Source organism: Protopterus annectens, chromosome 4.part0 (assembly GCF_019279795.1).
Source record: "Protopterus annectens isolate FY-2018-M chromosome 4.part0, PAN1.0, whole genome shotgun sequence".
Taxonomy (NCBI): Eukaryota; Metazoa; Chordata; order Ceratodontiformes; family Protopteridae; genus Protopterus; species Protopterus annectens.
This window is the reverse complement of record NC_056733.1, coordinates 598541872-598558828: the sequence shown is the minus strand read 5'-3', so window position 1 is coordinate 598558828 and position 16957 is coordinate 598541872. Positions and strand designations below refer to the sequence as shown.

At 41.2% G+C, this 16957-nt stretch overlaps 1 protein-coding gene across 8 annotated transcripts in view; it reads right to left on the bottom strand.

Annotated features, from left to right (window-relative positions):
* Window positions 1-16957, bottom strand: part of NCOR2 (nuclear receptor corepressor 2) — a 3277114-nt gene that overhangs the window by 88490 nt on the left and 3171667 nt on the right. For 7 of the 8 annotated variants that reach the window (XM_044068530.1, XM_044068533.1, XM_044068532.1 and 4 more), the window contains 3 exons: window positions 14696-14743; window positions 5561-5785; window positions 4161-4337 (listed from right to left, as the gene is read on the bottom strand). In XM_044068530.1, coding sequence (XP_043924465.1) covers window positions 4161-4337; window positions 5561-5785; window positions 14696-14743 — 450 coding nt within the window. The remainder of the gene's footprint in view (window positions 1-4160; window positions 4338-5560; window positions 5786-14695; window positions 14744-16957) is intronic. The other variant, XM_044068534.1, reaches the window with a different exon arrangement.

Sequence of the window (16957 nt, the reverse complement as noted above, 5' to 3'; positions counted from 1 at the left end):
AGTAACTTTGATTTGACATGGTCTGGCAAGGTCTGCTCCTTGAGCCAAGCAGGTCTTCTCAGTACAAATCCAGGGACTGCTGCCCGGCAAGATGCTTCTAGGGTGTCAAAGCTACATTGCAAAGTATGCTAACTGACTTGGCTTGCAGAGTGCATAAACTCCTGCAATTCTTTATTTTCGGCACAGTCTGTAAAAGTTGCCACTTTTTGTTTAATAAGTTCCATAATATGCTGCTAGTACTTCAGCATGTGAAACTGACAATTCAATGCCCTAACAGCGAGAGTTGCAGAGGTATATAGCTTCTTACCCCATCTGTCCAAAGCTCTGGAATCCCTGTTCGAAGGGGTGGAATTCTTGCCTGTAGTAGCCTTGATACCTTTAGGCCCCTGGGAAATGATCTCTGGGTCAGCAGTAGGATTCTTGAAAAGAAATTTGTGAGTGTCAGGTACTCTGTAGTACCTGTCTGGTTTCCTAGGAGCAGGAGGTAAAATGTCAGAAGTAAGACTGGATTCCATAAAATCATCATCAACAACATCCAGGACAGGGTATTGCTAAAGGCCTGTGCTGAGGCAACTCTACAAATTCTCTAAGTCTCTTTTTGGACTGAGGATAGTCTTGGCATTCCCAGTGGAAATGCTCTCTTAAGGTATGGAAGGTTTCACCAAAAGAAAAATCCTCTGGAGGGGAGGCAAAGGGAATGGATTCCTCTGCATCTGAATCCTCATAAGCAGATAAAGACATGTCTTCATAATCAGAAATCTCAGAGTCATCAGACTCCTGGTCTGTAGAAGCTGTAGGGGACTGGTCTCTTTTTCTCTTAGCAGGGGAAGGCTGATTTCCCCTAATCAGTGTAATAAGGTCTTTTGCCATTCTATGCATTTGTTTTTGTGGCACAGGAGCAGGTGCATGCGTTTTGGTTGTCGGTTTTCTAGGCATAGTGCGTACTCTGGGCCTAAGAAACTTGGTAGGTTTGGTTAAAAAAGTAGTCGAACATCGGTTGACCGAAGAACTGCCTCAGAAGCAGGTGCCTGCACAGCGTCTCCAGACCCATCCAAGGTAGAGACATCCACAGGTTCCACAGTCGAAGAAGAGTCTTGCGGCATACTGGACTCCGAATGGGTCTCAGTAGAAGCCTGCGAATCCACTGAAGCAGGCATCAGGGGCTATGAAAGCACCTCACTGAGTACGTGCAGACTGGCGACTAGCTTAACGGAAGCATCATCGGTAGCTTTGGACCCATGTGGTCTGTCTCCGTCTTTACCCTTACGTTTTTTCGGAATATCGGTAGTTAGAAGGCTTACCAAAGCAATTTCAGAATACAGAGATCGAGAGCGAAAGAATTTAGTGACAAAGAGAGCCCGACGATGAATGGTTTGAGCGTTAAACAAGGCACAAAACCGACAGCGAGGTTTGTCGTGGTCTGGGTCTAAACATGTGACACAGAATGAAAATCTCTGTGAGGTATTTGCTTTCCACAGGCAAGACAATTGTTAACTTTTTCTGATATCGGTTACAGCAAGAAAAAAGGATCCCCAACGAGGCACTTAGCTTTAGAAGATTTCAGGATTATTCAATTCGTAAATGAAAATTCAAGTAATGGCTGACTGCCACTTGTGAACTGCTTCTACTTTGGGCTCCTTGGCAAGAAAGACTGATGTAATGGTGTCAGTTGCCTGTTTTTATACCCCTAACAACCTGACGTCAGTCCTGGAGTGACAGCATCTGACGCAGAAATACTAAGGCTTTGGTATTCGGGCCGACTGAGGGTAGGCAGATAACCCAAGTGTGATGACTGCAACAGTGAAACACAAAAAACACCTTCTCTGCTGTAGTTGAATGTCATTGTTCTGCTCCATGTTATGGAAGATGTTAAAGATAAGTACCCCATTGGGAAATCTTTATTTTTGTTAGAGCTTAGATTGTTTGTATTTTAATAGCCGATGTCATCAAGGAAGGGAAAATGTAAGTGTGTCTGCAAATTCCGCACAAAGGTACACATGAACTCTGCTTATTCTTCTTAGGTCCGTCCCACAAGCATACGACTTGTAAAATCTGCCAGCCGTTTGTCCCTAAGACCTTGCACAGTAGCCTGGCAGCCCTTAAATTGTCTGTTGAGAACCAATGACTAAAACGCCTGGCCCTAGGTATGGATCCTGAACCGGCCGTCGAGGTGGAGTCATCTAAAAAGAAGGCCAGGGTTTCAAGGCCTGCTACTGCTGCACCTCCGACATCGGACATCCCACCATCTACCTGTCTAAGGGTTGAGGAATGTCTGGAAGAACTGGAGACTTCAGTGGGTACCATGTCAGAAGCCACCCTAGCATCTCCTGTTGGTACGTCAGCAGAGGTTTTTGCGACACTGGCCTCCACCGATGTTGAGGGGGAACCGGGTTTGCCTGGACAGCCATCTTCACTTTCCAAACAGGGCACCTTGGCCCCAGGTCTAATGCCTGACACTAGGCTTTCAGCCTTTTAAGATATGCCCAAGACTCCTTCTCTCAAGAAAAAAAAACAAAAAAAAAAAACAGGCATTTGTCTGCCCCAGTGGAAGACCAGCCAGACTGGCAAACATTTTCCCAGTCCCTTGTTCAGGCCTTTATGGCCCTGAGGCCCACAGTCTCGCATACTCCTGCTCTGCCTACCCTTAATCCTATGCCTGCCTCTGCCAGTTCCATCCCTCTTCCTCAGACTCAGGAGGAAGACTCTTTTTCCTCTTTCTCTGATAAGTCTCTCACTAAAACTTCCCCCTCGGAATACTGTTCTCCAGATGAAGATCCCACATGTGAGAGTACTGCAACATGAGAATAGAAGGACATCAGTTAGAATATTCTAGGTGCTAACCACAACAGGTTTAGACCCAGCAGCCACAACATGTGCCACAGTCAAATGTAACAACTGTAAAATGGCATTCAAAATTTATTTACATTGCAGTGTGTTCAACACACAACAATTTTTATGCAGGAAAACTGCCAGTAAGACGAAGGAAAGAATTCAGGAATATGTCAAAGCAATCAAAAACAGAGATCTTCTGAATGCTATTATTTAAACATTCTTTAGCTTGCTCTAATTCTAAAAAGAAATGTTTGATGTACTAGATCATGCTGAGAATATAAGGGTGTGAAACAGAGATGTTTTCTGGAATACAAGTGGCAAATTTTATTACATGTAAGCAATGATTTTTGTCAGAATTCATAAGTCAGTTTTAAATGTTACCTAATTCAGATGACAGCATAAGTGTTGAATAAGCTGGTCATATGATGACTTCATCTGTTACACATTTAAACTCATTCATTTTTGTTACTTCTGTCTGATGAGATGCATTCAGAGAATTTCTGTTTTTGATTGATCTGATACGCTCCTGAAAAATGAAGGAAAGCCCTTGCCAAAATCTCCACGGACAGAGCAATCAGAGTTATGAAAGCAGACCAGGAAGGTGCAGCAGAGGTGATGAACAGTCCAAAGTGATTATTTTATGAGATGAAAGTGCTTACTCTGTGTTTCACTATTTTATTATTTTTTATTAAAGATGTTTATGATGGGCGGCTGCGGTGGTGCAGCGGTTAGCGTTGCCGGCTCACAGCAAGAGGTTCTCTGGTTCGATCCTCAGCTGGGGTGCCTTTTGTGCAGAGTCTGCATGTCCCCCCTGTGGTTATGTGGGTTTCCTTCGGGTGCTCCAGTTTCCTCCCACATCCCAAAGACATGCTGTAGGTGGATCGGACACTCTAAATTGGCCCTGGGTGTGAGTGCTTGCATGTGTGTGCCTTCTGTGGAAGGTTGGGCACTGGGCTGGCAACTCAACACCGTAAAACTCCGCTGCCAATCAGAGCAGACAGGTGATCCACTGTGGCGACCCCTAACCAGGAAAAGCCGAAAGAAGAAGAAGATTAAAGTTGTTTAAGATGTTAGTTTGTTGATGGCTAGTTTTGTTTTCTTTTTATTTCAATTTTCTTAGTATAATTTTGTTAATTTTTCTGAAAATTGGTAAATTATTAGCAGTTTTTGTTTCCTGAATATGCACAGACATATACCTGCACATCCATACCACTGGATGTTTTGAAGATGTTCTTCAGAATGATAACTAAGTAACTGGTAACACCAAATGTAATCTCTAACACCTCCGCAGGCACACCTTTTTAACCTGCAGACAACTTTAATTTTACCTGCAGAAGATGGTCTTTCTTCCCATGTGTGACTATTCACTGGTGTCTTCCTGTTGCAGTCTCCCTCAGAATGGACAGAAGAAGCAGATGGCGGTCTTTCAGCCAGCGACATTCCTGGACCTGGTGACTTGGCTTTCCTGCCACCAGACCTGGAAGCAACCTTTGCCTTTCCTCCTCCTAGAAATGTGAATATAAGTCAATAAATTAGACATCTGTAAAGAGTAAGAAAAAAAAATTCCCAAGTGTGTGCTGCCAACAGAGACAAAAATATTGAAACAGAGGACACATTTTAGTTTCTAACAAAGGGCTTAAAATAACAAAATAATTGCACTTATAAATAATCATTCTCAGGTAAGATGCTTATGCCTTCATTTTTTTACTACTGTTGGCAGTTTGTTATGCTAAGTAAGCATCCCTCAACTTTTTTGAGTTGAGAAACCTTACAAACACAACTGATTACTTCATAAACTGCAGAGGTTATCTTCACTTGTTCTTAGCTATAGCTGCAATAAAAGCTGTTCCTTCAGGTATACCATGCCTTGTACAGTAAAATATCAGTTAATGATAACAGAGTGCAAGTGAGGCTTTAAAAAAATAAGACAAAAGCATTTCAATGTTAAAGGCTTTCCCACATGCTGTTAGAAGAAATAGTGTTGCCCGGAAACACTGCAAGATTGTTTTTCATTTAGCACTGATAAATGCCTTATTAGTGATTTTGTATAAGTCCACCAGGAGCCTTCCAAAGACTGCATGTCGAGAAATGAATCCATAACTTAAATTTTCTTATGAAGTCATGAATGCATTTACCTAAAAATGCAAATTAAAAAGTTGCATTAATCCTTAAAAACAATACCGTTCTTGAATCTCTCAGGGCCCTACTATAAAACAGATTTTTTTTGCCAATGACAAAGAATAGAAAAAAACTGCTTTGAAAATTTTTGAAAATATCTAACAGCTATCATACCAGCATTATGCTGCATCTAGAAAAAAAATGCATTGCTGCTGGGTCCAGCTACTGTCATTTAAGGAAAAGTGATATTCTGACTATGTCTTTATAAACCTCCTGGGGTACTGTAAAATGGCCAAGCAAAAATTGTTTGATCGTAATAAAACAACACATAATGAAAGAAGCAGTTTTCATTTTAGAGACGATACATTCTGCTAATTAATATACCATTTTTTGCATCATCTCTTTGAAGGAAAACCTGCAAAATCAGACTTCATAGTTTCCAATTTATGTGGGGTTTGTAAGAAAGCCAGAATGGAAGCTGCATCTTTCAATGTCTCCGAGCAAGCAACAAGCTCCTTTCAAGGAAGAAACTATGCCAGTATTAAGAAACTCAAGGCCTACAGCTTGAACATGAACAGATAGATATAGCAAGGTGGAAAGAACTGCAGACCTGGCAAAGAGCGAATGTCATCATTCCGTCCATCAGTGGCAGATATGGGGATAGCAGCAGGTACACTTGCAATGGCATTCAAAGAGTTAATAGCATTGGCACTGGGAGGTGAGTGCTCTTCCCACTGTTCATATTTACCCATAAGGGCCTTCCTAATAATTGCCTCCAACCCCATGTTGGTACTGAGATTTTCCAGACCAGACTGGCTTCTAGAATTGACGGGCCCTGGGAGATGGAAAAAGGGGGGAGGAATCAATAGGAAGACAACAGAAAAGAGAAGAGAGAAGAAAGGTAGGGAAGAAACAAAACAATCAGCACATTCTGGCAAGCAACAAACTTTAACATCTGTAGCACTGCAATGCAACTTTATCAGCTTTGTCTCAAGCAATCTAAACTACAGCAAGACCAAGGAGACAAAAACCACTGTAGTTTAGCATCATGACAGATGCAATTTTTATATTTCACTTTTTTAATTTTTTCAAGAAGCAAAATGTGTAACATAAATCTTAATTTGTAAACCTGAACTACTCAGTCTTTTATAAAGAGGTATGCTTTTAAACCAATAATACAATGACCTCTGATCAGCCCTTAAACCATTCCTTTTCAACTAAATACAGATAACCTATAACTTGACTCGGAACTGTACTCTTCTCTATTGTTATAGTCAAACCTCTGGTATGGAGAGCCCTGTGTTTTACTAATGACCATACAAACCTAGATCAAGCTCCTGGTTCTAGTCTAATCAATGGCAGTTAGTGTTGCAAGGGAAATAAGGGTAAATGGTACAAGGATAAAGGGTAGCAGCAGCAGCCATCATTCTAATAACGAGATTAGCACCCTTTCTTCCCTTCTGCCCACCTCATCATGTTATGTTACAGTCCTGGCCTAGCTTCACACCATGTGGAACACTACAAAGAAAACTAACTCCATGCAAATGATCAGGTTATCAAACTTGCCTTGAGGGTAAAAGCAGTAAAATGTGTGTGTGCCACCAATTTCTCTAGCGTACATGGTGTCGGGCAGTAGACCCCAGCTCTGGATAATCTAGATCCACTCCTTTAATGTGTGCTGCCGTATTACAGCTAATGGCATAAATTGTGAGAAATTTCCAACACCTCACAGCTTTGCTATGTTGCATATCTGTTACATTGACAAATATTAGCTCTGTTTCAAGCCTATTTCTAACCTGTGCTATGTTTTGTAGTTTTCTACAACAGCACAAGTGCCTAAGTGTTTTGGTGCAATGTTACTTTCTTCATGCAGCATGCAAGCACTTGTGGGTCAAACCCATTGTTTAAATCATCAATGGGCAATAATATCCAATGAATCATCCAGTCCTAGAGAAACCCCTATGCCCCGGCAATAGAACCTGACACACTATGTCCTCACAGTAGGTCATATTTTTGCAGAAGGGGTAGGGACTTTTGAAGCATGGTGCAGTCTACTCCGCTCAGATACATTTTGGCTAAATACAGCTTAGAAAAACAGTTTTAGTGGACCATGCTTCATCCAACTGTGACAGCTGTAGGTGACCTGTTTAAACATTAAAATATACATCTACTAAGGACCTTGCTCTAAGTGTTAAAGCATAAGACTAGGCCTTTCACTTGTTCTGTCACTAACTTTTAGAAAACAATGTAAGGGTATATTTTAACATTTCCTTATTCATCACCTCTTCCCACATCTTCCAGGCTGTCTTTTCAATTTAAAACAAGTTCAATAAATACGGGGTGTGTGAGGGTCACTTTCGGACCATTAAACCTTCATCCCCATGGCAAGTACTGCTATGGGAGGGTGGCCTAATGGCTAAGGTGTTTGCCTTACAAACACAAGGTACATGGTTTGAATCTCACAGGGGATAATTGGCTAGGCTTGAAATGGCTCGCAAGGGAGCTAGCCTAGTATGAACCTATGAACCCAGCTGTTCCTGCTGAAAGGTTATAGGAGTGGAGTGGGGGTGAAAGCCTACAAAATTGAATTTAGAAGTATCCCTTCTTTTAGTTTCATAAATGCCTGCTTCTCAAAAAAAAAAAAACTTTCCTTCCTCTTCAAAACAGAAAAGCATTTCATGCTAAAGCCATATGTATAGGATTCCATGCATATCCCCAGGCCATGCCAGGCAGAAACAGAACATGAACTATGTTAGGCTAAAGGGAACCTGAACCAGACATTGCAAAGACTAGTTGTGCCAAACAGAATCTGCACTTGTTTTACATGTCCTCAGCTAAGGAAGACAAGAGCTGAATTATCCCAGTGATTACACCTCCAACACCTCCTTTGAGCAAGAAAGAATGTCATTTCAAAAACCATAAAAGCACCCATGGAAATATGAAATTAATTTCTGATACTGTGGCTAGATGTGGCCAAGAAACTACAATATCTAGTTCCAAGAAACAGTGGCAAAAACAATAAAATGACACATTCCAGGATTCTCAATAGTTATTATCAATAACATTTCCTGTAACCAGTTCAGAACCATGGAACAAATCTGGGAACTACACCACAGTTCAAACAGCACAATATAATACAATGTAGACTAGCAGCTGCTGGTGGACATGCAAGCACTTACCACATTTAGCTGATCTTCAAGATATCCATCTTTAATTGTAACCTTTAATGCCTCTGCTGTTAAAAAATCTTGTGCTACCACACTCATGAGACTCATATGCCTCCTTTGGCACATGCAATATATCTCTACATTAGGAATAATGGTTATTAACACACCCATAACCCCCAGTACTTTGCCCCTGTTCAGACGGGGTGTACATAGCAGATACAAAGAAACACACCAGCTGGCAAGGGTAAAACAGGCCTTTTCTGCTGCTACAGTACAGCAGCTAAAGTGTCCCAAGCAAGATGAGAGGAAAACAGAATAATGAACCTAATGTAAAAGGCCATCTCTAAGACTGATTACTATGGTGATCAGACAAACATGGTAAATGGGGTCCTCTGTAGTGGGTGAAAGAACTGTACAGAATCCCAAGTAGTGTCCAAAAAAGCAATCCTGATGGGTAAACTGAGCCCAAAATGCAGGGGAAAGACATCAGGTAGGATTCTCTGAATGACAGACTTCCCATGGCATGCCCCATTCCTGAAGTACAGACCCAAGCTACAATGGTTGTAACAGCTGTTGGCCATGTAGTCATAGCACAGACATTTGCCGTGAACAAATTCCTGAAACATCTAGCAAGGATAAGCTCCACCACAGATGGAATGCCCTGCCATTATGTTGGCCAAGGAACAATTAACCTTCTGGTTTTAGAAGGCAGTGCAGCTACCATTCCATTTGGATAGGGTCAATTTAGTTACTGTGATGTGTTCCATCCTAGGTAAATGAAATATCTAGTTTGTCTGCTACTAGTTATGTATACATGTAGGTACAGCCATAACTAATCATCAGTGTTCAAGGAGAGATCCATTAATTTCAGCATCAAGAAAGAAAACCAGGAGTGAAAGTACTTAGTGTGTGACAGGTCATATGCCATACCTGTGAGGAAAATGATTCATCCTAAATGACAGCTGGTACTTATGGAAGAACAGATGACAATTTTTGCAAGTAAGAGCCTGGAGCTCCAAGATTTGCCAGGCTCAGATGGTGGAAAATCACCTTCTAGAAATCAAGCTTCAGGGTAGTTAAACAAGGCTCAATGAGTGAATGTGACACCATGACAACCCTGAAGTTCAAATCATAAGCTCCATCTACCCATATGTACAAGTCACATCTGACTTCTACAATGACCCTGTTAACAGTCATCGCCATCTCAATTCATGGAGTTTACCATGCAAGAGGGTAACTGAAGCAGATTGCCAGGCTTTTTTTACGTACCACAAAAACACCACATGCACATCTAGGACTAGCTTAGGTTCCTGAATCTGCCTACCATGTCTTTGGGAGGAAACAAGAGTACCTGGAGTAAACCACTGCTAACATACAGGGGGGCATGAAGACTTCACATGGAAGGAACCCCAGTCTAGAGTCACATTTTTCAGATAAGGCTGGAGATGAATAATCTCCTTCAGAAACTCTTTCAACAGTCAAAGTTTTGCTTTCCACTACATCACAATACTCCAAAGATGACTGAAATGTTTGCCTTGACCATGGTGTAAATAAGGCCAAGAGCAAAAACAATTCTGAAGATCAGCCAAGGAAACCTGAAGATTTACAGACTGTGGAGGAAGAACATTTCTCTTGGCCTAAATAGGGAGCCATTCCCTCTTAGCTACGGAGATGTACAGGGTGAAGGTTTCCTGACAGCCTCAAGACATCTCAGTATATTCCTGGTGAAACCTGTCCCCTGGATATTTACTTGTGGAATAACCACCCTCTCAGGCAGATATTGTGATCTTGGCACAGCATGGAGTACTCAGTGTTGAACTAAAATTATTTATAGAGAGGTCAAAATGTGCAGGACCTAAAACCTGGCTCTCCTGGTCACCACATGGTGAGGAAAATAAGACTTTGCTTTTTTGTGTGGAAGTCTATCAACAGATGAGAGATGAGGGATGAGGAGGAACACAGAATTCATACAAGCCCCTAGTTTCCAATTCTAATGGGGATGTGTATACTGCCCATTCCCCCTTGCCCTGATAGAGGGAGTAAACGTAGGCAATACAAAGTTCTTCTGGAGAGTAAATAAGCCAGCCTGTAGAATGCCACATTGCCATAAGATTGCGTATACAAGAACTGTGTGAAGTAGCACTTCCACTGAAGGGGTTTAAGAAGTTATTTATCAGGGCACACAATTCCCCTGTAATATGAGTAGCAACCAATAAAATGGCTTGGCTGGTGGTCAGTCCCAGTTCCTGTAGAAAAAGGTAGAAGTGTGTCCCCCACTGCACACACTTATTCAGACAGCAGATACAACACTACTGCCTGACAATTTAGTCTAATCAGAAGACACTTCGACTTCACACATACTTTGATGACCTGTAACACTATGAACACAACCCCTCGGCTTACGAAGACCAATGTGCTGTCAAGTTCTACAAGGGCTTGTAAAGACCTGAGATGAGAGCAGATAGAAAGCAGCCTCCCCATGCTTTCATTAATGTGCTCCAAATCAGAAACTGCACTGAGGGGGACTGAGGAAGTAGCACATCTTCAAGATGTCAACTGATACCACCAATGCAAAGAAAACTGTCAAGGATCCAAATAGGGAGTAGGTTCGACATGGAGAATGATCCTACAGCTACTAGCAGTACAGCATCTAACAAATGATCCACTTATGGGGGTGGCTAAGGCAGCTGTGAACACTGCTGCCGTAAGGCCAAAAACAAAATGCAGGCCTGAATCTGTCTCAATGTGTAGGCCTAGACAGCCAGACTTCCAAGTTCCTGGGATCTCCCAACTGGAATGCTGTTGTAACTCACTGCTGTATCTAGAACTGACCCTAATAAAACAAAAGACACTTCCCCACTGATGTGATCCAGGCTACTGTTACCATCATAGAATTCTATATAAGAGGTCTTCAACAACTGCACATGTTGGTCAAAGACCAGGTTACTATCTACATGTGTTCACAAATCCCTAACTACCAGGTCAACTCACAGGGGTGTTTTTCAATGGCAACTTCCCTGGGTGGTCAACTTTCCAAAAAGTACTACTATGTGTTTCTTGACATTGAGTTTTAAACCGTGACTTTGACACCATTCATTTGTCTATGTTAGACCCTCTTGCAAGATGTTAGTGTTTTGGGAAGACTATGATTGCTCCTAGTTTGCAGGCATCTGCAAACTTGGTCAGCCAGAGGCCCTTGACAGCCCTAACTTCCAAGAAGCAGATGCCAAACTGAAGCGACCCCAGCATGGAGCTCCAAGGGACCCACTGGTGACCGGTATTCTTTGTAGAGGTGGTCTCACCGATACTAATTTCCTGAGTCCTATCTATAAGCTATCTGGCAATCCAATTTGTTATATAGGGGTTTATACCTAATGCAGTGAGGTTTGTCAACAATGCCTGAACAAGGTATTGTATCAAATGCCAAGACAGTATGCACCATTTTCCCCTTGTTCACTGTCTTGTGGCCTTCTCAACGAAATTCACCAGGTTCAGCAGGCATGACCTTCCTTTGATGACGACAAACTGGGTTGGATCCAATGTCTGCAAGACTGTCTATGCCTTGATCATTTGCATTATAATTTGTTCCATGGCTTTGCATCTAAGACTAGTCAGACTAATCAGTATTAGTTTTCAGGATTTGTCGATGGCCCATCCTCAAGAAGAGGGATGACTGTTACAGTCCTCCACTCTTGTGGCACAAAGCCTGTTTTGGAACTATAGTTAAACAGTAAAATCAGTAGCCCTGATAGATCATGTTTCAGGATACACAGGAGGTATCCTGGGATACTGTCAAGGCCCACTTAGGCTGTGTTTTTGGCCTAAGTTAGTGCTGCCAGGACATGATCCCTCCTAACAGTTGGGAAGAGGTAAGCTTGCTGGTATTCCTTAGGAGATGGCTGTAGGTGAGGAGGGTTAAAGTTTGAATCTGTCAGTCAGCTATATCACTCAGCTCATGGAAAAGTGGCACCACTGACCACCAGCTTGGCACACTGCAATGTGCTGTCTTTGAGGTTTCAAACATAACTATAGAAGGCCTTGTGGTTGTCTTTTGCCTGGTATGCTGTCTTGACCTCAAAACTGGCTTTGTTGTACTTAATTAATCCACTTGGTTTCTTGTTTAGTTTGATGAGACACTTCTTATCTTTACAGGAGTTGCCCTTCCTTATTTTAGCCATGATTTTTTTTTCCTTTTGTTGTATAACCTGACTAGATTAGGGGTCCAAAAGTTTGGTTTGTTTTTTGAGTTAGTTTTGGGCTCACATTTGCTGGGTACAGAGGGTCTATGCAGCCATTTACATGGTTGTACAGGGAACAATTCCACAGAGATGCTGTGAACTCTGAATTAGGAGGTGCACTGAATTCTGACAAACTATCGCTTAATAAAATGTAATTTGCTTTAGAAAAGTTCCTAACTGTTACAAGGTTTACTAGGGTTACCAAATCGATTTTTATTTTGAAGGAGACAGCTTTGTGATCAGACCTCACTGGTGAGGATGTGGCACTGGGGGGCAGCCACCTATACCAAGTCCAGGATGTTAGGACCTCTACTGGGTGTGTGCACTATCTGGTCAAGGGTACTTGTGTTCACAAACCCATGAATCTCTGTGCCTGCAAATTTGAGGCCATGTAGGTTTCCCACTCTAAGGAGGGGTAATTAAAGTTCCCCATGAGTAGGGTATTTGTTTGAAGAGTGAGTGCCTCCACAAGGTCTAAGTATTAGCTCCAAGTTTCTAGGGACACAGAGGCTGCCCTTGCTAGGATATGGTATGAGACTTTGTCTATGGTGAACTGCAAGTGGAGAAACTCCACTGTATCATCATCCTATTTGTGCTCTCTCCCATGGTACTATCAAATCTGACCTATATACTGGAAGAGCCCCTGAAATAAGATTTCAGTATATCACTGGCTGCTGCAGAAGTGCTTGAGGACTACAAAACAGCAACACCCTTTTATAAATGGGAAGGAAATCCAAAGAGCTACAAACATGTTAATCTAACAGCAGTAGCAGGCAGTGTCATGGACAGAATCCAGAGGAAAAATGGACTGTTTTTCCTACAGCAAAAACCCCCATGACAACAAACTACTAGCATGGTTTCAGGGCCAGAAGACACTGTTGGGTCAAATCTTACCGAGTTTTATGACAAGGAGAGAACCAGCAGAAACAGTGTACCTGAAGTTCACCAACGTATCTGGCCAATTCCCACTTCAGGCTGCTGCTGGAAATTGAATTAAAACTAAGAAAAATGGGTGGATATATTGTTAAATGGGAGAAAACAGAGGGCTACATCATGAGGGACAATGTAATCAAGTCTGCTTGGAATTGTTTCCAAACAAAACCAACTTTAAGTACAAAATCCCAAACATTTGAGATCCCATATTTTACTGCAATGTGTCTCATAGCATGTCTCATAGCACATTCCATAAAGCCATGGCTTTGTGAATCAGAAACTATGCTGACAGCCTGTTTCCACACAAGTAAAAAAAAAACAGAATAAATACAAGCAATGGCACTATACAAGCTACAGCTACTGCAGGTTGTTAAGCTGAGCTGAGGCTTAATTACATGAGACAAACGTCACACCCAGGTAATGTGCATATACCTTACAACACATGCACACAGGTTATCAAACATGCTGATGCTTACAATTTATAGTAAGTGGTAAGCCTACATTCAACGAGCCTCTTAAATAGGAAACATCTGCTACCTAATAATCTGTGGAAACTGCACAATAAAAAGTGGTCTTCTATTATGCATCATTAACGCTCAATCAGTTTGAATTATTTTCCATATTTTCCATATTGCAGACATGCCCAGTACCTCAGCAGGTGTGAGCACTGTGGAATTAAATATTACTGTGTGAATCAGCAAATTACTGACATCTGTGGGGGTGTCTGTGCAATAATGAGCAACTCAGGTAAATGTATAACTAAAGCCTACAGAACTGACAATGGAAAAATCTAAACATTTGCAGAAACTAACACACATGCTCCCTTATTTGTGAGGTGAAGTGAAGCTGTGAATGGATGAGGGGGAGCAAAGGTTTTTAGTGACAGCTGTTATACACAACTTGCCCACTACTTCATAGGAAAAAACACCAGGCTGCAAATGATATTAAACCACACCAAAAATGAACAGCCACATGTTCAAATTTGTACCCCCTGCATATCCATCTTGGCTTCTTCCACCAGACCTTTGATACTGGCTCTTGCAATGAACATCTAAGTTGACCAGCTACTACTTTACTGTAACAGGGAAGGTCCAGACCTTCTGCACAAATGGAATAACTGGCAGAGGGAGTTGATCTCTTTTTACAGAGACATCCAGCTCACAAACCATTATATGAAACAAACCTGACTTTGACATTATAATATGAACAGCTATGTCGCACTGCTAAACAACTTAGAAACACCATGCTGCAATACTAAAACAAGAAATGTTAACTTTAACGGAACATAACATAATGCCAAAAAGTAAAATAAACAGAAGCTACTATCTGGAGCCACACAACATGCTGTTTAAATAGACTGGAACAGAATGAGTTTCCAGAAGCATTTCAGAGGAGCATATTTGTTACCTGTTGTAGCAGACATGTGGAATATTTCTGTCCCAGGCTGTGCAATATCTAAAACATAACAAAGAAAGTGGAACCAAAAAGTTAATGTTACTATGCTCAATTCACCTTGCAGTTTTGACACATGTACTCTTGTACTGATACAGCTGCATATAAACGTTTAAAAAAGTGGTCTGTTAAGCCTTTTTTCACCTTCCATGCCAGTTCAGCCAAACAACAGAACTGGACATCAGAAAGTATCAGAGAAAATCTAAACATTACAGGAAGAACATTCTGCAGTGCAAAGTGTTACTAGCTCCTCCTTCATCAGTCCAGTTTCAGTCAAAAACACCTGTATCTGAGAAGAAAACAAAAGAGCAGAAATCCCACAATGGATGAATACATGAACGGGCAGATGCTGGCAAAACAGAGAAATACGCATGCAAAAAGGTAATGCAATTCTGAAGAACATCAGCCTCTTCTCTCTAAGCATTGCATTTTTATATAAGGGGAAAATGTAGGACAATCAGATCACAAAACTTCTCCACCCTTAAGAATATAAACTGTGGGAAAAGCAGTCAGGCACACATCCATAACATTTTTTGTATATCCCCTACGTACATACAAGAGTTTCAATGGTTTTATGAACAGCAAACTGGTGGTGCTGGTGGTGGTGGGGGGGATCAATTTCAATTCATGCACATTTTCAGTTTTGCCTACTGTATTACAATACATGGAAATAATTTTCAAAAATTTGACTACATATTATTTATCAGTCTGAAAAACAAAATAAAGCATATGGTTTCCCAGAATTTGAGTTATCTTTTTGCAAGTTTAAGTATTTGGAGATGTTACCAGCACTGAGCAGCTTATCAACAAACATTTTGTAATACTTAAATGACACAGAGCCCCTGACTGCTTCAAAGTGTAATGTTTGTTATATTTGATACCTACCTGCCCTGCACCTCTTTAGCCTTGACTTGTGCAGCAGGCCTTTTACGGGGAAACACTCAATGTTTTTGTTTCACTTGTAAAATATCAATTTAGAGACTGTATTTAATTTTGCTATTAGATCAAAACAGAACTTGGATGACCACTGACACGCATGGTATTCAAGAATTACAGGAATTCTGATAATGTGGTAATTAGAATACTGGTGAAAAAAACTTACTGTTTACCGAATCAAGACATAATTATTTGTTGGCTACATTATTTACAGGAACACAGCATGAGCACAAGTCGCAGTTTATAACTGAAACATTTAATTTACAGCTGCAACTTAATTTTCATCACAGACAGTGCAAACCACATTTAAGAACACCACCTCGGATAAACAGAATGCCTGAATTTTGATACAATGGCATCATTTTATTCCAGTAACAGTAATGTTCTGGCATATGAACCGTTGGTGCTGAACATTAATTTTCTTTGGTTCTCTGCTTAAACACTCCCTATATGCAGTCCTTACCTCCAATCACTGACAACAAGAAGTTTGCATGTTTTCCCCATGTCTGTTTAACTTTTCTCCAGGTACTCCAGTTTCTTCCCATCCTTACATGCCAACTGACTGACTACTCTACAGAGACTATATATTCTGTTTTGAAACTTCTCAGATCATAGTTAAAGAGGGTCTGAGATGAATGGGTACCGCTTACTTGGCTAAGCATTCAATATTTTGCATTAAAATGTGTACGAAAACATAGTTTAAAAACAGGGTAACTGCCTAAAAGAAAAATGTATAACAGCCTGGAATAACAGTGCAACACCAAGAAACTATAAAAGCTGCTTGAAACACGTTTTTATTACTTCATAAGTGACTTTTCTTAAAATTCCTTTCATGAGTGATCTCTGTCTACAGGGACCAGTCGACACCTCTTTAAGTCCCCTCTATAAGCAGTTCTGGCTGGGAAGTCTAAGCACTATCATTTTATCACCTATATTACTCACAGGTTCAAATCCATAAATACCCTTTTATAACTGTCCCAGCATTTTAGATTCACTCATCAGAGTACTGTCACTATATGAATTACATACATTGACAGAATACAGACTGCATTTGTACAGAGAATGCATGCAGCAAGTTCTGGTCCAGCCTGTACATGATACAGATGTACTAGGGCAGTACATGCACCTGGCTATGAAGCAAAATTTCTTTTACATCCTATAACCTCCTCTGCACACTTAATCACCTAAGATCCAGGGTCCTGTGGTCTACTAACTTACAATGGTCATACAGAAAACTATGGGTAGAGATTTACTGGCAGATAGGGGTCTAGAAGTAGGACT